Source organism: Amphiprion ocellaris, chromosome 13 (genome assembly GCF_022539595.1).
Source record: "Amphiprion ocellaris isolate individual 3 ecotype Okinawa chromosome 13, ASM2253959v1, whole genome shotgun sequence".
In the NCBI taxonomy this organism is placed as follows: domain Eukaryota; kingdom Metazoa; phylum Chordata; class Actinopteri; family Pomacentridae; genus Amphiprion; species Amphiprion ocellaris.
The window spans coordinates 19,772,917-19,794,241 of record NC_072778.1 but is presented as its reverse complement, the minus strand read 5'-3'; the positions used below and the strand labels follow the sequence as shown (position 1 = coordinate 19,794,241).

The 21,325-nt window shown below is 40.5% G+C and overlaps 1 protein-coding gene across 4 annotated transcripts in view; it reads right to left on the bottom strand.

The window, feature by feature from the left end:
- The window catches only part of spock1 (SPARC (osteonectin), cwcv and kazal like domains proteoglycan 1), a 116,694-nt gene extending 98,717 nt beyond the window's left edge, over positions 1-17,977 (bottom strand). For 3 of the 4 annotated variants that reach the window (XM_055016767.1, XM_055016769.1, XM_055016770.1), the window contains exons 1-2: positions 17,759-17,977; positions 17,064-17,198 (exon numbers count right to left, since the gene is read on the bottom strand). In XM_055016767.1, the coding sequence (XP_054872742.1) occupies positions 17,064-17,195 (132 nt within the window). In that variant the 5' untranslated portion in view covers positions 17,196-17,198; positions 17,759-17,977. The remainder of the gene's footprint in view (positions 1-17,063; positions 17,199-17,758) is intronic. The other variant, XM_055016768.1, reaches the window with a different exon arrangement.
- Between the last annotated feature and the right edge of the window lie 3,348 nt (positions 17,978-21,325).

The window sequence follows — 21,325 nt, the reverse complement described above, 5'->3', positions numbered from 1 at the left end:
AGGACTGCAGTTATCATTACAGACACCAAGTTCCAGGCCTCACAAAAATTCAGCTGCATTGCTTGAGACGTAGAACAAGGCGCTGCTCTCTTCAGTCTCAAATCTGTATGCAAGCACTGCTCTGCCACATATATGATGAATGGGGATTAGGTGAATTTTGCAGTATCAATTTTAAAATTTAAGATCGTTTTTGTAAGGTACATTTTTGTAGCCCGCAGCACAAAACAACTGAGATATTTTATTATACATGTCTGGTTTAGTCTTTTTTTGGAGCTGAACCCTCTCTGAGCCATGTTGTCTTACTAAAATAGACCTTTTACCTACTAGTGGTCAAAGACTGCTCTCACTCTGACATCTTTCTTTGATTAAGCTTGTTTGAAAAAAGTTATACGACAAACTCAGGCCTGTATCCACTTTTGTTTGCAACAAATTTAGTCATTTTACACTGTCTATAATCATTATACAGCAGAAACATAAAAACCTGCAAATGTGAGTGTAAATAACTTAATTGTGTATGGTCGCTCTACAGACTGGTTTTACATAAGATTCTAATTACCATAATTGGAGACCGATCCACAGCGTTGCAGTGTTTAATTACTTCTTCTCATGTTGATGTGACTTAATGACCATATCCTAACATCATCAGTGTAGTATTATAACAAAAAAAAATGTTTTACATCAGCGATTCCACACGGCACAGTTGAGATCTAAAAGCTTCATATGGAAACGAATGCAAAAAAAGACTGTACACAGTCTGAGCTGACCAGAGAAAAACTTGCAGCTCTGCAGTACTTCCTAATTAAATGTGGTGTTTCAGTTTGATTTAAAGCAATGTCAAACTTTGTTGAGTTGTGCTTCATGTGCAAACAGTGACACAAATCCCCGTAAGAGCATCTGTAAATAATTAGGTTGTTTTATAATATAATTTGGACATAGTTCAGGCAATATTTTACGCAACCGTATACTCCTGGGCGTATTTATAAATTTGCGTGTCATTTACCTGTAAACAAATCACTTGCTATCCTCCAGCATGTAATGTAATTTATCTGGATTATGACTATGAATAAAACAAACCTTATTAGATTTCAAATCCCCAAACATTTGCGTATGTTTGCTTTGCAGATTGTGTTATAAAACCATCTGGAAACAACTAAAATACAGGCTTAGCATCAGTTTTTGATGCTGGAGTAGGTGACGCTGGAGGCTTGCTGTTCATGCTTATAAGTGCTGGTTATTAAGAATTTAGACAAGAAACTAACACACACAAGCTCTAAGAATATGAATTTTTGTTGAAAGTCAGTTTATTATTGTACTTTTCAAATGCATTTAATTATTGTGGATAATTATGGTAAAATATTTAATTAATAAATCAGTGTTCCTATAAAACTTTACTCAAAACTTTGCTGCGTGTTATCCACAACTACTTTTCTGTAACTACATTTACACTGTCAATGCCATTAAAAAAAAAATCACCAAATGACTTTTGAACTACAGTTTCTCCTTCAAACCTATACTCAACATCAAAAAATTTAAATAGCATACGAGGGATAAAAACACCATCTGGCCTAAATCTGGTTACCCGTGTCTCTCTGGGTTTGAAAGTCAGCCTGAAACAGGATGTCCAGCCAGCTGTTACTCTGACAACATTGTGGCATCTGATTGGAGATGAGCTGCGTAGTGCCAGAGAAAATGGACGCAAAGTTGGCAGCGACAAGCTCGACCTAACTCCAACACCAGCGCTGCCGCCACCCAGGTCAGCAGCAACCCATCTAGCTGAATTGTTAAAGTAGAACGCTGCGTCCAATATGGTTTTTATCCACTTGAACTTTCATTTCTGACCCTCAACAGAGAGCAGAAATGACTCACTCACCACCACTCTGACAGCAGAATCACACCAACACAGAGGCCAACAGCAAACTGGATTCTTCTCCATTAAGAGCAGCCAGCAGCAGCAATATGTTGCTGATCGCATTGCTAAAATGAAATGCCTGGATTACAGCAGGAGGATCTTATGTACAGTTTTTTCTACTCTGCCATCATAAAAGGACATGCAGAATACAAAAGGAACTGTTATGTAATTCAGCAAGTCATTTTCTATGTGTTGTCTTTGGGCATTTTTTGTAGTCAAGTTGGCAGCATGACTGTGGATAACAATGTGTATCTCTTGATGGGTCAGCTCACTACTTTGCAAATTAGCAAATGTTAAGTAAAGCTTACCAGGTGTGCCAGCATGATGTGCTGTTTTGTGACAAGAAACATGTAAGAACTGAGATGAAACAAAGAGGAAAGGGAGCTATATAACAGCTGAGATTACTGCAGCAACATTATATGCATTTTAGACCCCAAGGCTGTGAGAAACTAAACTCTTCACTGACAAACCTTTAAAAGATGCAGTTGTCGCTTGGTAATAGCTCCAGCAATCTTCAAAAAAAACCAAAAAGAAAAAACCTAATGCAGTCTGACCCAAAGGTCATAAGGAGGATATCGTACCCATATAGTAACTGTCCACAAACACATTCATGACTGTAGATGCAGCCTTCATTCAACCCCTCAGGGCGCAACAATTTGTTTTCAGTATCTTCTGTTCCCCAGAGTTTGTCTGTCATAAACAAGAGTGCAGCAGGGACTTACTTTTGTTTTTTAAGTTTATTTGTACAGGGACAAAGAAACAGCATGAAACCATACCTCAGCTTTTAGAACCTGAGCTTGTTTACAATTAAAAGGGCGAGTGACCGAAAATACAAAATTCAACAAGAAAATATACTTAAAACAGCACTATATACAAACTAATGTAGAAAAATAAGCTAAAATAAGCACAGCATCATTCACGTCTGTGCCCTCTTCAAAATCATTTCTTTTTTCATTTATTCTGATCACTTTATGAGTTTTATGAGCAAGGAATTCTACATTTTCAAACCAAAAAAGTTGTTTGGATACTCATTTCCCATGAGAAAGGATTTTGAGAGTAAAATGAATTTTCAAGACATGATGCTATGGGTAGTTAGCAGTAGAGAGCAACAACAATGATCCCGTAAGGCTGTGGAAAGGCACTAACTGCTGCAAGGAGCAAATTTGCCACATCTTGGTGTCAATGTCTTCCTCCCCTCATCTCCTCTCTCCCCCTCTAAGTCTCCCCGGAGCATCACATGATCTGCAGTAGCAGAAACCTCCTGAATTATTGAAGCAGACCAGACGTCTCTCAAACCCACACGCACTTGCACACACAAACAGTAACTGTATCCCTGCCCTCGGGGGGGAAAAATGAGATAATGACCAATTCAATCTGACATGGTTTTAGAGACCATAAACATCAGAACGAGAGATAGAGAGAAAGCAAGGAAGGTAGAGGTGCCACTGATAGAAAAGAGGACTGGTGAGGTGTGGAAAACGAGAAAACAAGCTACACACTATTTATTTCACAATGTGGCTGGGAAGGCTACTTTCAAATGTGATCTGAGCAGGACAACCCACTTGCAAATGAAATCCAGCGCATTACATAATTGATTAGACTGCAGCCAAAACACAAAATGTAGCCAAACAATTTATTCCAAACACTGACGTGTAATTTGAAGGCTGTTCGTATGATTATCTGCATCAGATATCACGATGGGCGAAGCGATGACTGTGTTCATCATCCCAGTAACAACTAGTGTGATTACAGGAAACAAGCAGAGCCAGGCATATACAATCAATCTTGGTATAAAGCTGGTTTATGAATTGTGGATAAACCTCATTACATGATAGTGGAAAGAGGAAAATGTGGTCCACAGTGTGCCAGTAAAATAACACAAGATACAAATAGTGATTATTATGAATGAGAAACAAATCTAACAACACTGAGAATTATCTTTTGCTGTCTTGTGCTCATATTCCTGCTGATGAACCTTTATCTCTAACGATGCATGGTAGGTGCACAGTTCTCTCTCTGTTGAGCTTTTTACAGTCGAGCACTTCTACATTGCACAATCAATAACTGATTATAGCTTCTCTAGAGTCCACCAATAAAGCCATGCATGGTCAGTCTGCATGTCCACAATTTGCAGAGATATGTTGAGAAATTGACTTTGCCATACATTTTTCTTGGTCTCCAGAGGATGAATCTTTCTGACATTGGTAATCTCTTGACTCGATCCCTTGTATCATTAGATGTCTGGCTGAGAATGAACTTGCTTGACAGCTTTTTTGGATGGCTTGCACGGTATTTAGTGCAGAAATTCATGTTCTCCAGGGGATGGACTGTAATAAATTCAATCCCCTGACTATTCATTTAGTGCCATCATCAGGTCAACATTTCATATCAAACAATATTTAGTTTTTTGATCTAATACGTTGTTTATAGGTGTCTAGCACACTATTAGTTCTGCTAACAAACTTAAAGTTTAACAAACGTGAACAGTTTATCTGCTCTATCAGAATACTTGCATTGTCATTGTGAGCATGCTGCTTTTAAGATGTAGCTCAAAGCACCGTTGAGTCACGAGCACAGCAGTTAAAATATTATTTTATAAAAATCAAGGAGACATCAAACCAAAAGAAAAGAAGGTGCGTCTGAGATAATAATGAAGAGAAATCAATACAGAATAATCAAAAGGAACATTCTCTTGTTCACCCCACTTCAATATGCTTTTAAGCCCAAGTATCATGTTTTCCTTTTTTTGCAGTCAAATTATCTACATCCAAAGATTCTCCATTCGACTGTTCATGTCCTCTTTCAGCACAATTTTTTTCACTAAAAAAACGGACACAGGGCATCCTAAATACAGAGCACACCTTAGTGGCCGTATAAAAATAATATTCATTCTATTTCAGACATCTGTTAGGTTGCATTCCAGGGCTATATTCTAAAATAAAAGGTTTCAAAGAAGAAAAGCAATGAATCAAAGAGCAGGCAGCAGCAGGCATGAACCCAAGACCTCACACTCCCAGCACAACAATGCTGTCAGTTTGCCAACAGTAACTTTCTAGTTGGCAGAGCAACAAGCAGGCAAATAAGGTTGCTGTTGCTCATCTTCATTCACAGAGTAGACTTATAAACCCGATTACAAGAAGACAAATCAAGCGGTGACATATGGACAGATGTAGAGGGAGCCAGACCCCGAGGACAAAAAACATCTGATCACACACTAGAACCGGCATGCAGCGGGGGTGACAGCTCCATCAATGGCAGTGGCAAGAGGAACACTCACACAAACATATGGAAAACTATTGTGACATACTGTATATAAATATGTCTATATTTTGACACTGACATGCAGACATCAAAAGAAGCTATGCATAGTTTTTGCATGAAACCAGACATAAATTTGTTATTATGTATGATATGCAGAAGTACAATTCAGCACTAACACATAGACGTAAACACACTGATATCCTCCCTCCTTACAAGCAGCTGTGACATAAGGGAGTGAAAATTCTACAGTGTAACAGACATATGCTGACAGAAAGATTGCTGCCTATTATTAATATAATGCAGATTTTTAACAACAGTCATGAAAATGAAATATGTTAGAAATATAGGGAGCACAGCTTGAAGGCATATGGATAACTACTTCATGCAGGGTAATGGCATATTAACACTGGAAACCTAATCTGTTGCAGTGCTGAAATCATTAGTTGAATAATAAATTACACGACTGGCAGAAAATTAGTCTACAAGAATTTTGGTATTTTTTTATGGATATGAAGCTTTTCTCCGTCTAAAAGTTCTTTGTGCAACATTCAGAACCACTGGATATCACTAGAACATGAGAAACTCAGATCACACTTCCACAACCAGCGAGGTGGTGGCAACAAGAGCCAACGGAAAATATTTCAGCCACACTGAATGGCCATAGCAAGTTTGTCACCTCAAGTAACATTATCTTGACTCCTATCTGTTCTTCTTTTCACTCGTGTCTGTTCAACTATTTGTGTGTCCGTTTCCACGCTCCACTAGACCGAAGCAGACCCGTGGATGGACCAGGTCGGCTCGTGGATGAACTGGAGTGGCCCACTGTGTGCAAATAGTGACGCAAAAAGCAGAATGGAACAGACACAAGTGGAGAAGGAGCAGCAGAGGAAAGCTTCAAAACAGTAGTAGGCAGTCACATTGAGCTGAAATCAAATTAGCGTAAATTAATTCAGTTTGTGATGATCTCCGTCTGTTCATAAGCATGGGGAGGACCAACAGTTTCAAAGAGAGGGACTCACATGCACTAACATGCATGCACAGCCGGCCATCTGCCAAAACATGGAACAGAGAAACTCTGATTACTCTGCTTCTCCCCACAATGAACATTGCACATACACACTTTCAATTCACTGCATTTTCACAACTTGGCTTGATGCTGCAACACCGACACTGTAAATGTTATTTACATCTGGTGAATTGTTGTAGCTCATGGACGCTGCTACTCTGCTGCTGCATCTCTTCATTGCTGCACTGACCACTTTAAAGTCCTTGCTGCTGTTGTACATCCTGCCATACGGTACATAGGTTTTATTTATTGTTTACCTAGTTTTATTTTCTTATTGTAATACTTCTATATGTATATATTTTTCTTAGGCTGTCAAACTCTGTTTCGTTCTCATCATGTCACGTGGTTAGAATGACAACTGAAGTAGAGTCTGAGTGTGAGGATGTCATTCCTCCGCTGTATCTCTACATGGCAGATAGTTGTTTGCAATATTGCTACATTTACATTCAAAATCATGCATATTTTACCTTAACATTAGGGGTCAATCAATCATAAGCCTCTGTAAACACTCTGGGGATTCTGGACACTGCTTGTAGCCCTGTCTGCAGCAGTACACAAAGTACACAGAATCTGTGATACTTAACTATAGTCTACTGAAGGTAGCGATGCCAGCAGATAAATATAAATATTAGTTCAACATGTGCAGCATATGTAAGCCAACACAATCAGTCTTATAAGAATAGAGGCCGGATTATGTGTTCAAAAGATTTCTGATAAAATATTGCTGGAAGCAAGGAATCCAGATAGAGCTACAGATCAAGCGGTATTTCAGGTATTTTCTTGGGCTGTGTTGGTGGCTTCTCTTTTTTGGTACATCTTCAAACAAAAGCAGCAAATCAGACAGCATCTCTTCAAAAGAATCAACAGCTTAGCAGGACAGCTTCATATCAGTGCCAAGTAGGCCGACAGAGACAATCCCCACAGAGAGAGAATGAAGTTTTGAGGGGCTGCCACGACAAAGCTTACTGAAACACACACAAACACGCACACACACACACACACACACACACACACACACACACATTGTATTGATGATGAATTCCACATTTCTTCCATCCTTCCATCCTGTGCCTATCCATCTGTTCTGCCCACAGTGTTGATGGGCTTCACATTTAAGCTCCTCCTCTTCCTCTCTTCTTCTACCATCTCTTTTTTCTCCTTTTCTTCTTTCTTATCAGTAGCCAAAATTACTGGCAATCCTTCAGCTCCCCTGCTTTGTCTGTCTCTTTGTTGTACCCTCTAACACAAACACGCACACGCGCACACACACGCACGCACACACACACACACGCACGCACGCACGCACGCACGCACGCACGCACGCACGCACACACACACACACACACATTTCACAATCTATTCATCCTGGTCATCAGGGAGAGTGACCTTTGTCTTTCCTGTGACCGAATTGTCCTCCATTGGGTTTGTATGTGTGTGTGTTTAAATCTGTTTTCCTGCCTTTTTACACTCCCATTGATTATATGAAAGCTCCAATCAGGGTTACCCTACCCAGTAAATTCAGTGATCGATCTCTCCATGAGTTTCACGGTAGATGGGACCCTGTGTGCATGTATTTCTACATCAAATCTCTTCTGCAGAGACATGAGCAAGACAGACAGATGGACAATTTCAGACAGTCAGTGTAAAAAGGATATGACATGGCACAGAAAAATGCACTTGCAGCTGCAACGATGCCTTAAAATTTGTCACTCTGCACACACTGTCACTGTCACAGCAGAGATGAGAATCAGAATTTTCTCATTTGAAATCAATACCTCAAAGTGAGAAAACTGTATGCAGAAGAGAGCATGGAAAAAAAATGGGATAAAAAGTGCAGAAAGCATTAGAAGAAGCTGGTTTATTTTGAAGGGCACTGTTTCATCAGGAATTAGAATGGGAAGAGCCAGGAGAGAGCTAGATGGTGACAAAGTGCATGAAGAGAAGGTACAGAGGCGGCTAAAGAGGAGATTGAGGGCAGAGCAGGAGAGAGATAAGAAAGAATGACAGGTGTTAAGCTACGATTTCGATTAATTGACGGAAATACTGTATGTCTGCGGGCGAGTGTTCACTCAGAGGGTTTGTGTGCGTAAGGGAAGGTGAAGGTGACTCCAGGGTTCGTCTTGTCTAAGCTGCTTCTCTAAACAGCAAGCAACCCCTCCCCCTCAGCCATACAGCCAACCAATCAGAACACATACACACGCATCAGGGCACAAAAATAGATATACAGAAGACAACCATTTAATTTGGAAGCAGAGGGATGCTCCCAGGTGTGAATGCGTTGAGCCTGAAAAAGAACATGCAATGCTAAGCAAAACCCTTTCCTCCATGAATGCAAAATAGAAACATGTAAAACAAGCTACTAGACCAACCGGTGTTGAATTGAAAATAACAGTCGCGTCAGACACTTTTGTTGCAGAATGGTAATTCAAAAATCCTAGCAGACACAGTCCATTTTTTTTGATAGACAGTGACTGGCAGCCCCAGAGAGAGAAACGTTACGGAAAAGAGAATGCTGCTGTTAAAAGACGTCACCATTTAATTCTCACTGTGAGAATGAGCTGATGTTCTGCGCACACATAGATAATTACAGTACAACTACGAAACACATACACAGCAGTTGATAACTTAGCTTTCTCTGTGCCACCAGGTGCACCAATGAATGAATGGACAGTCTGGAGATGGCATGCATTTACACAAATATAGGAGATAATAAGCAGTGGACCATTCAGTGTCCACCACAAATATGACTTTGTTCATTTCTGTATACCTGACAGCATACAAGCAGGGTAGAAAACAGGATTTCAGTTGGAAAAAAGTGAGTGTGAAGGAGTACAGGGACAAGAAAATCCTATTTTGGGAGGGAAAAACGGATTCAGAACAGCTAAGACAACTTTTCCACTTCTTGAGGATAAAAGTGAGGCTGGCAGAATGGCAGTGACAGCTTTTTTGTCAGGGGAGGAGAGGAGAGGAGAGGAGAGGAGAGGAGAGGAGAGGAGAGGAGAGGAGAGGAGAGGAGAGGAGAGGAGAGGAGAGGAGAGAAAAGGAGAGGAGAGGAGAGGAGAGGAGGGGAGGAGAGGAGAGAAAAGGAGAGGAGAGGAGAGGAGAGGAGAGGAGAGGAGAGGAGAGGAGAGGAGAGGAGAGGAGAGGAGGGGAGAGGAGAGGAGAGGAGGAGAGGAGAGAAAGGGAGAGGAGAGGAGAGGAGAGGAGAGGAGAGGAGAGGAGAGGAGAGGAGAGGAGAGAAAAGGAGAGGAGAGGAGAGGAGAGGAGGGGAGGAGAGGAGAGAAAAGGAGAGGAGAGGAGAGGAGAGAAAAGGAGAGGAGAGGAGAGTAGAGGAGAGGAGAGGAGAGGAGAGGAGAGGAGGGGAGGAGAGGAGAGAAAAGGAGAGGAGAGGAGAGAAAAGGAGAGGAGAGGAGAGGAGAGGAGGGGAGGAGAGGAGAGAAAAGGAGAGGAGAGGAGAGGAGAGAAAAGGAGAGGAGAGGAGAGGAGAGGAGAGGAGAGGAGAGGAGAGGAGAGGAGAGGAGAGGAGAGGAGAGGAGAGGAGAGGAGGGGAGGAGAGGAGAGAAAAGGAGAGGAGAGGAGAGGAGAGAAAACGGAGAGGAGAGGAGAGGAGAGGAGAGGAGAGGAGAGGAGGGGAGGAGAGGAGAGGAGAGGAGAGAAAAGGAGAGGAGAGGAGAGGAGAGGAGAGGAGATAACTGTCAATAACAACTGTATTTTGCAGCAGTAACAATTCAAATAGGTAGTAGTCAGAATACAGTTACATTCCTAAAATCAATAGATAACTTAAATAAAAAATGCATCAAGTTGCCATGAGCCACTGATTGAAAACAAAGAAATCTTTCGTGAAATAATCACACAATGTATCCTGCAGTCCACACATGACATGGTATGAGATGATGGTGTTGACACACAGCCAGGGCAGGAATACTGGAAATTCAAAGATCATTTCACATTCATAGACAACATTGCTGCTTTTGACCCCTTAAGAGTCCACTTCTAAAGAAACACCTTGAGTTATAAGTTATATTTTTGTCCAGCTAAACTTGAATGCTTGCTAGTTAAATTGCCTGCATTGCAAGTTGTCTTCTTAACCCATCTGTTAGCCAACTGTTGATCAGCCTGTGAACTTTGTCAGCATAGATGCCAGATGGCTAAGTAGATCTAGCTAACAAACAAACCTGGCAATTTAGGGCAACACATTACACTTCAGAAACAAAGCGATTAGGAAAAAGTTCTACAATGGGACTGGATATTAACTCTGTTTCAGGAAATTCAAAAACCACTTCAAGCAAGTGCAAAAACATTTTTGCAAAACTGGGGAAGTTTATGAGAGTTTTGCCGTTTTTATCAACTTTTCTAGTGCAATACTTTAAAAATGCACATAAACATATGGTTTAAAAACATGCCTACTGTTACATGCATTAATAATGTCTGACAATGCATTACATTTCAAATCAGTAGTCAGTAGAGAAATACATTCTGAAAGGAACCTTCCCAACACTAAATTAGCAAATACGAACAACTTTCCGTGTTTAACAGCTTTTGAAACTAGGCACACATTTCACCTGGTACAAGTATTTGATGTCGATACCAAGATGAGACCACACGAGATAACGCAAAATCAGACAAAAAAGAGTAGTAATAGTAATATTCCTAAGTTCACTTTTTATCTGTCAGATTATCTACACTTGCATTTTACAGTGATCACCTTAAGCTCATGTTATAAATGCCAACACTAATTGGACCTCAGCACAAGCTTCCAAAATAGTTCCTTGCACAATACAAATATAAACCAATAATAGACTCATTCAGGCCAGAATAGCAGAGCTGACCCAATCCCCAGCCCATAATGTGTATTAGCTGATAGACTTAACAACTCTGTAAAACAGCAAATATACAAGGAGATTTTCACACTGTTGTTATCCAGACTGTAAACACTGCTATTATATTGCATGTATTCAATTTTATGACTTTTCTTTTCACAAACTCTGCAATGTTATAAATAGCTTTGTGCCAAATCACACAGTATTTCCTCTCCTCACTGCAGTTGGTATATAAGATTGTGGGCAGCAGCTTTAAATGTGAGGTGAACAAGATGAAGTAATTAGGCATATAATTTAGAAATACTGAAGGAGCATAATTATCTATTAACACTTGAGGAAAGTGTCCTCAGGTTCAATTAACTTCCAAATATAAGGACTGGATTTCTGTGTGTGGAGAGCTGGAGCAGGTGAATGTCTCCCAGCAGTCTGCTGACAGTGATGCCTCCACTTGAGTGTAAATCGGTGTAGTTACACCTTGATGCTTCATGGCTGTAACTTTGCTTCTACATTTGAATTGGTTATTAAGATCTTCTGTTGTTACTCAGTAGAACGCTTTGATGTAGCCAACAACACAAGGCAGCTGCAGGCTTACAACAAAGTTGACCCTGTCACAAACAGAAACATAGTTGAACTCAGTGCCGCATACAAATGTGTATATATTCTCTGCAGCTATACTTTGTTTGCATAAAAGCTTATGAAAATTAAAATGGTTATTGTAACCTACGGGGGAAAAATGGAAAAACTTGGCATAAACAACGACGACAAGTCATTTGGCAGAAGAGCAATAAAGGTGGTTGAGCAAATTTAGGGATTAAGAAACAATTTACTTGGTCAAAAACATTTGGTATCCTCTGAAAAGCTGCACCAAATCTCTGAAGCATACATACAACATAATAGACAAAAAGACACAGGAACAAATTGAAGCAATTTCGCACAAAACAATGAATCATCATGGTACAGGAAAACACACAGTTATACAATAGTGACAATTTGTACGAGCTCACCCAGCCTGCTTGTCTACACACTTCAGTCATTTATTCCACAAATGTGTCTTTTTGTCTCTACAAACCGTCAGAAATTCATTTCTGTGCAATTATACAAGCAAGCAACAAAGACACTGGATTTTTTTTTTTTTTTTTTGATTGATAAAAATATTTTTAGGCTGATAAAATGAGATGATAAGGGACATTTTTTATTTCCGACTGCATGTCTTTCCTCAATAGAAGTGGGCTACATAATAAAACTAGCCGACTTGCATTACGCTTATCTTCCTACACATTACAGTTCAGTTATTAGTAATGTAACAAAAGCAAAAAAAAATAAATAAATCAAATCTTACTTTCCTGATGTTTTCAAGGCACCTGAACTTTGACAATTTAAATACTGCTGTAGCTCCTCTGTCAAGAAATGGACACTTATGCATTATGCAGGAGGAAGCAAGTGGCTCATCAACAGGGATGCAGTGAAACATGGCAGGCAGAGGAGAACAGCAGAGAGGAGGAGTCACGGGTGAGGGCAGGGGGAGAAAGTGTGGGTAGGTGGGGGGGAAATAGAGAGGGCTATGGATGAGGAACCACAGGGTCATTCACTGCTCACAGACAGAGGAAGAAAATGAGAGGAGTATAGAGGGAAAATGTGGAGTTCATGACACTGAGAATTGAGCGAAGGGTAGTGAATTGGTTGAGTGACAGAGAGACAGAAACACTGTTATAAACACCAGCTGTGCTTCACATGGAAAGAATAATAAAAGATTAAAGTGGAGATGAGATTCACCTGAAAAACTGTCCTTGAATTGGAACTCAATTGATACTCTACATTCAGATGATGTAACAGTATATTTTTACACCAAAGTTCTAATAATTCTGGTATTAAATAGTCTAGACAGATTTTACATTTTGACAATAAAGCACTATTCTAACTGGACTTCCCCAGCCATCTGCCCCATTTTGATATGCCGGTTGTCCAACTTCCCTCCTGTGAAACATAATCAGCTACTTGACAGTCTGAGTAACAAAGACACTGTTTCAAAATGATTGTGGTTTTTATGATTCATACCATTTTCCGTACTGACCACTACTGACACTTCTGTAGGAGTGCCAATTATTTCATGTCACACTGAGTCTAATAACATCTTGGCCACAAAAACTGTACATTACTAGTTTTAAAGCATGTCAAAACTGGTGCTCTTGTGCTCTTGGCTGTCATGTTTTCGTCATAATGCTTTAAAGAGGCCATATTATGTTTTCTTATGTTGTTTTTAGCATATTTTTTGTATCATCCAATTGCTTTCTGTGCATGTAAAAGGTCAATGGGAGTTACTCCTTCCACAGAAAGCACTGTTGCATATGTATGTTGACACATTTGGATAGCTGCTAATTTGACATGCCGTCAAACAGAGAATGAGCAGATTCCTCGCAATTCGCCATTATTTCCTCACTAGAGCCACTCTGGCTAGAGGTTCACCTCTATACTTAGAGATCTACGGTGACCGCATGTAATGTAACTTGCCTCACTTTCATCGGACCAGCTCACCAGTCAAAGCAAACTGAGCTTTTCAGGAGTGTCTTTAAAATGACCAAAGTTAAAACAGAGCTTTTCAGAGAGAGAATGGGAGGAGGTGCTGCAGCAGCAGTACAGTGTAAAGAATTACATATTTATTTTAACATTGAAGCATGAAAACCTATTGTAGTAGACATTTAGGCATTCATTGAGGTCATGGTATTCCTAAAAGCCTTAGTAGAAGGTAGTTGGTGTTTTTGGTCGTTGAAGATATTTCATATCTAATCTAAGGAATTTATTTAGTTCGGACCAATGAGGAGTACCAACTACATATTGTCACCCCCAACTCACACGACTAAAGGCCTATTGACTGCCAAAGACACATGCTTTGAGGTGTGAATGGTTGTGAACCTGGCAGGTTTCACAACAGTGGAACAACTCAAATAGTTATTTGTGGTGAAACTTGGTGGGGAAAGATCTCAAGACTGCATCATAAGTACTTGATAATTGGTGTTTTATACCCAGTCGTCTGTTTATAGATGACTGCTCCAGTTGAACATAGATGGCTTCCTTCGATATTCTCAACAAACCATCTGTCTTCTCTATGAATCCCTTATCCTTTAGATGCAGGCTCTGTTCTAGCAGATCAGTAAATGTTAATATGGGCTCTTAAAAAACTGAAAACATTAAGAAGAAAATTGGAAGACCAGTCATGCGCAGGGAAAACAGCAAGAATGCAATCATGCAACGCAAACTTGAGGCTCATCTGTGTATTCTGCACCATACTAAGTTGTGCTCTGATTAACTGACCAGTAAATGAGGATCATAAGAACAGTCACATGGATTGTAGTGCTCTGGATTTGGCACCAAGCGTCTAAATCAGTCATCTTGGATCTGTCCCATAGTATGATTTAAGATCCACTTTTATGATTATACGATCAGTATCAAGGGATCTAAGAACAAGTCCTGGTTACAACTGCTGTCCCTCAAGAGCAGGCTTTCCTCAATCATCAAATTCAGACAACTGCAACAGTGGTTGTTTTGTAGTTTAAAATTGTTACAGAACCGCATTTTCTTAAGGTCCTTCTGCATGTGATATCAAATGGGTTGGTGCCAGAGAGAGGAGGAGAGGAATCACCATGAAAGAATGGAGGAGGAAAGAAGACACAGTGAGAAAAACGGCAGCCAATCTTGCAGGAGACAAATTGCGACCAGCAGGTTTTCCAATGTGATAGGTCACACAACACACACACACACAGTCACACACATAAAAACTACAGCAGCTCATGTATTTGGATGGTAGCATTACTTGAAATATTAAACATAAATGTCACAGCCTTTCCCCTTATCTATTGCTCCTCCACTCCCATCCTCTCCCTCCCTGTTCTCCTCTTCTGTCCTCCAGTGACAGCTTCCTGTTAATGAGTTTCATTTGCACAGGAGACCACAGAGTGGAATAAAGAGTGGGCAGCACACACACACTGCAGGTAGTAGATCTCTGGCTGAGTGTACACCGCCATGACCATCTCTCACATCACAGTTCCAGTGCTGTGTAGGGAAGGCCAGCTCTAATAAGGCCAAAGTCACCCCTCTCTCCACTGAAATCTCTGGAGAATATGTTAGCAGGCACCAAACGACATCATAATGTGAAGAGTATGGAATCAAATGGAAGAACGGCGATTGCACTACTGTCATTATTAAGCCTGATGATGACTGGAAAGTATGCTAGTTCAGCTTCGCCATTATTCCCCAGCTGAAGTCAGACTCAGGGCTGAGAGGAAAATTCTGTTGTTCTAAGAAAGAACACAGGCTTGTTCTAATTCTTCGAAGAACACGTGGCATGAATAAATGTCTCTGGGTGTCAGGATTTAACTTCAGTTTGTCAATTATTTAAAACAACTCAAGATGTATCCTAACGCATTTAGGAGGAGGATGGAAGTTACAGACTCAGAGCTGGAGGTCATGAGCTTTCCAGGAAAAATATGCTTTCAGAATGTGTGATCCCAAAGATAGAGCGTATCCCAACAGAGTCCCTCACATTCAGTTCCAGCTCTCCATTGAAGCTGCAATTTTTAAACTCAAGACTACAAAAGACCACCAAATGGCAGCATCTTCCAAACGATTTCAAACACACTTCCTTCAAATTCGAACCGATTTGTTTTCTTTAGAAACTTGTGGATCTTCACTTGAAATATATTGTTCTATGAGTTTTAGTGACTGCAAAGCAAGGGACAATTTAAGGTCTTATTTTAGAGTAACTGGGCATTTTGTGTCACAGTAACTAGACCTTGAGAATCACATTACAACGTCAAACAAACTTTCAGCATCTTTATATAAAACACCGGCTGTACTGCATACACTGCCTTTCTTAAAAGCTCCCTACTGGGAAAATCAAGCTTTTTACCTTGTCAGCATGTCCTTATGGCATTTTTTAATATGCCGGATGACACACAATGAGAAAATAAGCAGTCGCTTTGAAAGAGCAGCATGCCAATGACTAAATGTCTCAAAAACATGGATTCGGAGTTGCTAGTATTATCTACAACAAACCAAAGGAACTTATCCTGTCATTTATGGGCTGTGCTTTTCCGTATCATTCTTCTTCTTCAGAATCGATTTCTGGTTCGAATATTCATGACTGAGTTATTCCAACTTCACAGCCTGTCATTGTGTAGCACATAGTGGTTATACAGAGTTTGTGCTGAGTCATAGGTCAGCTGGTGTGCTCCAGCTGCAGCGAACGGGGATTTCATGGAGCCATTTACTTTACGGTTTTGCATCAATATATCTACACCTTTCATTTAGTTAGCTGGCCTACAGTCACTGGTGGAGGTAACATGGCTGCTTCAGACAAAACAACATCATCCAATTTATGCCTGATATCCTCAAAGAAACAAGTCTCAGCGATTAATCTGAACAACATACATAACTTTAAACCTAGTATGTACATGAGCTCCTATGTAGACTTTACAATCATTCATTGTCAGACAAGTGATAACAGTAAATGGCTTGTGAGGTAAACAGAAAAGAATAGGACAGGAAAACCAAACACAAACTACAACCTTAGAGTTGTTTTGAATGCCACTGCACATAATAAGCCACAGATTCATATTTGCTTGTACAGACTGAAACTGACAATACATTTTCCGGTATAAATGCCTGTTGTTGTGGTGGCTACTTGAAACAGATTGAAACGATGACATGTCATAATGTCAACACTGGCAAAGAGAAAACAGACAATTCAGTGGGGAAATCAATGGACCGTAAGATGTTGAGATTTTTCCCCCTCGTGCAGAAGTGTGATGTTGTTTGTCTATGAGTCTGATTGGCTTTCAATCAGGGTTTGAACCTGCTGAGTTTCTACAAGGTGGATTATGCCTGCTGGCAAGTGCTCAAGTACTCACAGGGTGTATCAAGGGCACAGTGTGCACAGATAAACACACACACATAGAAAGACACACAAGCACAATGAAGCTAATTATAAAGCCATCCTTTTGGTGCAACTCACATCTCTGAATCTGTTCCAGGATCTGTCCTTGTACTGAGCCACGGTGCCCAGCCATTTCTCGTTACTGTTACCGGAGACCAGCGTTTCTCCGCTCAGCAAGAGAGCCACGACAGGTAGCAGAAAGAGGAACATCTTCTGGAAGCAAACAGACAGAAAAGAGGAGAGAAGTGGGAATTTTAGAGCCAGTCCAGATGAGGGAAGACAAAGCCAGAGGACCGGAGGATGCTGCAAAGTGCACGGAGAGCAGAGTCAAGTGACTTTACAGAAAACACACAACTCTCACGTTGTGACGCATAGTGGGTCAGGGTGTCACACGGACACACACACACACACACACACACACACACACACACACACACACACACACACACACAATAATACAGAGCTGTGTTTGTGGCGGCGCGCAGTGATCATTTCATCAAACTGCTGATCCTTTTTCCTTCTAATCGGATTATGAACATTGGAGAGTTGTCACCGCGGCAGATGGGCAACAGCGAACCAGCAGCTCCACAGCTTCCTCTTTTCTTCCGCTAATTTAAAAAGCAATTAGTGGCGTCAACACAATTCACAACTGCCGCCCACCACGGAGCTTTGTCTAGGCTTTCATTTTCCGCCGGCAGATCCCACAATTGACTTTCTAATTTTGATTTCTTTGTTGGGGGGAAAAATCCAGTCACTGATGGTGCGTTTCCTACCTGGGATACTTCGTTGGTGTCCAATTCTGATGTCGGGGGTAAAATAAGTCCACTGCCCCTCAGGCGCTCCAGTAGTAGAACCCGACAGCTTTTAGGGGGGACTGACGGCAAAAAAAACAGAAGCGGGAGCAGCGAGGACGAGTGGACCGGGTCCGGGAGCTTTCCTTCTTTCTTTCTTTCTCCTCCTCCTCGGTCACCAGACACCGCCTCCTCTCTCTCTCTCTCTCTCTCTCTCTCTCTCTCTCTCTCTCTCTCTCTCTCTCTCTCTCCTCTCTCACTAACCGTGTCACTGATTTTCAGAGGGGATTTTTTATTTTTTTTATGTTCACTCCAGAGCGCACACAGGCAGGCAGAGAGGCAGGATTTGGGGGGGGGGAGCATGTCAAAGCGCTGTTCTCAGTGTACAAACACAAATTTCATCCCAGTCATCTCGCTCCTGTTGTCCAATTCCAGCTTGTGTACATTATAATATATGCAATTAAGTTATATAAACCGTCAAATCTGCACATGGATTCAGTTTTGTGATGCTCAGGCGTTTCAGCACCTCGGACAGAGGCAGCTCATTATTTAATATTAAATTATAACCCATAAATAGGCCACATACTGTAAGTAGGACGTTCATATTGGGGGAAGAATAAAACGATATACGTTTAAATATTTAATCTCTGTCTCTCTTTTGTGTGCATACTTGATTTCATCGATGTCTCCCGTGCGTTCCGCTCCATTGTCTCGTTTTGGCACAGCCACGCGTTTTTTGTCCTTATCTTCCCCAAAGTTTCCCTGCACTTACTATTCTGGCTGATATCACTTTTTTTTTTTAAAGTGGACGGTAGGAAAATAGGCTACTACCAGGATTAATGTGGTCCTCATGAAAAGAAAGGCTTTTGTTTTACTTTTTGCAATTCAAACTCAACCTGCTCCTGAAGCAGTGTTTTGTTTTTGCCAAAGCTTTATTATATATTTATAGTATGCAGCCCAAATGTTATTGTACTATTTTAATCTGGATTATTTTGTCACCCAAAGTTCAGTTGCTGGTTGAGCAGTGAACTTTTAAAAAAAATCCTCTGGGGAAACTAAAGCCTTTGAGGATACAGTCCTAGTTTTATTTTTATTTTTACTTTATGTTTTCAGCCCAGAGTCGGTGCTCAGCTAAAGTGAAGCACTGTAGTTTGTGCTTGCTGCAATGTGAAAGTGTGAGATTCAGGTTATACTGAGTATAAAGACAGAAATGACCTCCAACAAAAACTTCAACTACTACTTGTGTTTCATATTTGTCCACAATATGCTTAAAAACAGATGGAGAATAGTCGTTATAAGAAGAGGTTGAAGCCTTGCTAGTGTTTGGGTGTCGGGTTATGCTTTCATACAAATCTGGTTCCAGCAACCTGCTAGCAATGCTGATGAAAACCATTTATTTTCACTTGTTTTGAATCTAAATACAGTTTAAAAATACAACTTGCTTGTAGTTCTGATGTTGCATAAGAACTTATGTTACAAAAAAAGTTCATCACCTAAGATTTTTAGATTTCTATCCCGTTTCCTCACCCATACGTTACATTGATAAATAGCACACCAGAGTAAATATTTATTGAAGCAAAGCCAACTAATATTTGACAGGCACTTTTCAAACACTCCAAAATTAGCATCTGCAACGTTGGTGCAATAGGTTTAATACACACAACATGTATGGCCGAAATGCTACCAGAAGCCATTTTAAATGGAAAACCAAATGAAAAGTTCCACAGGCAAGAGGTGCTGGAACAACTACAACTCTTGTGGAGAGTGCCTTTAAAGCTGAAAGCAGCAGCTGATGCACCCTTACAGAAATACTACCACATATTTATGTTACTCGGATGACATATACATTTTAAAGGGTTGATGCACTTACTTTGAACACTAGCGTCAAGTCATATGTGCAATATGAATTCGAATGTCTTCAGAATGTATTTAATTTTACAAATGAGAGAACACAATTTCTTTGTAAGCCCCTGCAATTTTGTTTTGGGTCATTGCAAGTTTTTCGCCAAACAAAATCAATTATGAAAAAAGGAAACAAAGTGGAAACGTACAAAACTTTAGTAGAGCTGCTGACATTTAAGTTATATATTGAGGTTTGCTACAATCCTTTTGTTGTAATTTATTATTTAGTGAGAAAAATCTTCTAAGAGAACACTTCTCCTGCCAGTCTTGCCAGCCAATCATCAGCGCAGCCGCAACATTAAAACCACAACATCAATTATGCCATCAGAATGCAATGTTCTGCTGGGAAACTCGGAATTCATGTGGATGTTACCATAAAACATAAACCCAACTTAAACGTTGTTCCAGACTAAGGACACTCCTGCCATGGCAAAGGCCTTCTCCAGCAGGACAATGGACCCTGCCACACCTGAAAAACTGGTCGAGACTGGCTAAAGGAACACAACCAAGAGCTCTCCAAAAAAGCCCAGCATTCCAGTGTCGGTGGCCCAACAGGTTAGAGGGGAGTCAATGTAGCATCAAGTAGTTGTTTTGATGTTGTGGCCAATTGCTTCAAATGCACAACCATTGCATCTAATAACTGGTCTTTTCCATATATGTCTATTGTTTAAATAAAGTAAAAAAAAAAACATTGAAACTGGAAACACAACAAGCACACGAAGAGATTAAAGGTCTGCATAACACAGGCTGACAATACAACTTTCCTCTCTCAAAACATATTTCTCACTGTGCCATCTTACACTGCGAAGTACTGTTTAACTGGCTGAATTGCAAAGTCCTATAAGCAGCTTATGAGCTAAATGACTGAGACACTTGAGTTTGACATTTAGAAGTTCTTCTAAGACATTTATATGCTGTTTACGTTAATAGTTACGAAGCTTGTGTTTAATGATGCCCTGGCATTTACAGTAACTCTGGTTGAAGTTGGAGCCAGCCTCGCAAATGAGATAACACATTTATCCTTCAGCTGTCTGTTTATTTACATTTGCATTTACTGTTTAGCCTTTTAGCTCTCAAAGAGAAAGACTTTGCAATGCTCAGACCATATATTAGGGAGAGGCTATAAATGCTTTTGGGAGGAAAAACACCCGGTAATGAGTTTAAATCAATCTTTATTGTACAACAAGAAGATATCCTAGTTTTATTTTTCTGTGTGATTTTGCTTCTTGCAGCTACTGGCACTTTATGAAATATCACAATTATGCTCAGAATCGTTATTTTTCCAGAGAACGTTGAATATGCATCCTTGTATGTCTGGTACATGAGAGGCTATGCTCATTCAGCCAAGACCCAGTGTAAGAGGAGTTGCTCCATGGCCAAACAAAAGTCTCTCAGTATCACTGTTGACCTGATGGGACTTAAACCAGAATGTTACGGATGGCGCAAAACATCTCCTGGAAATCACACCTCACCAACAAATCACTATATGGCTCACATCCACGCTTGTCAATGATCATTAGGCAACATAGACTAGCCTTTGCTGGACATGTGTTGAGACACAATGAAGCAGCTGGTCAAGTACCATTATGGAAACCTGATACTATCAGAACGGCTAGCACAACATTAAGGACGGTGCTAGAAGACGAC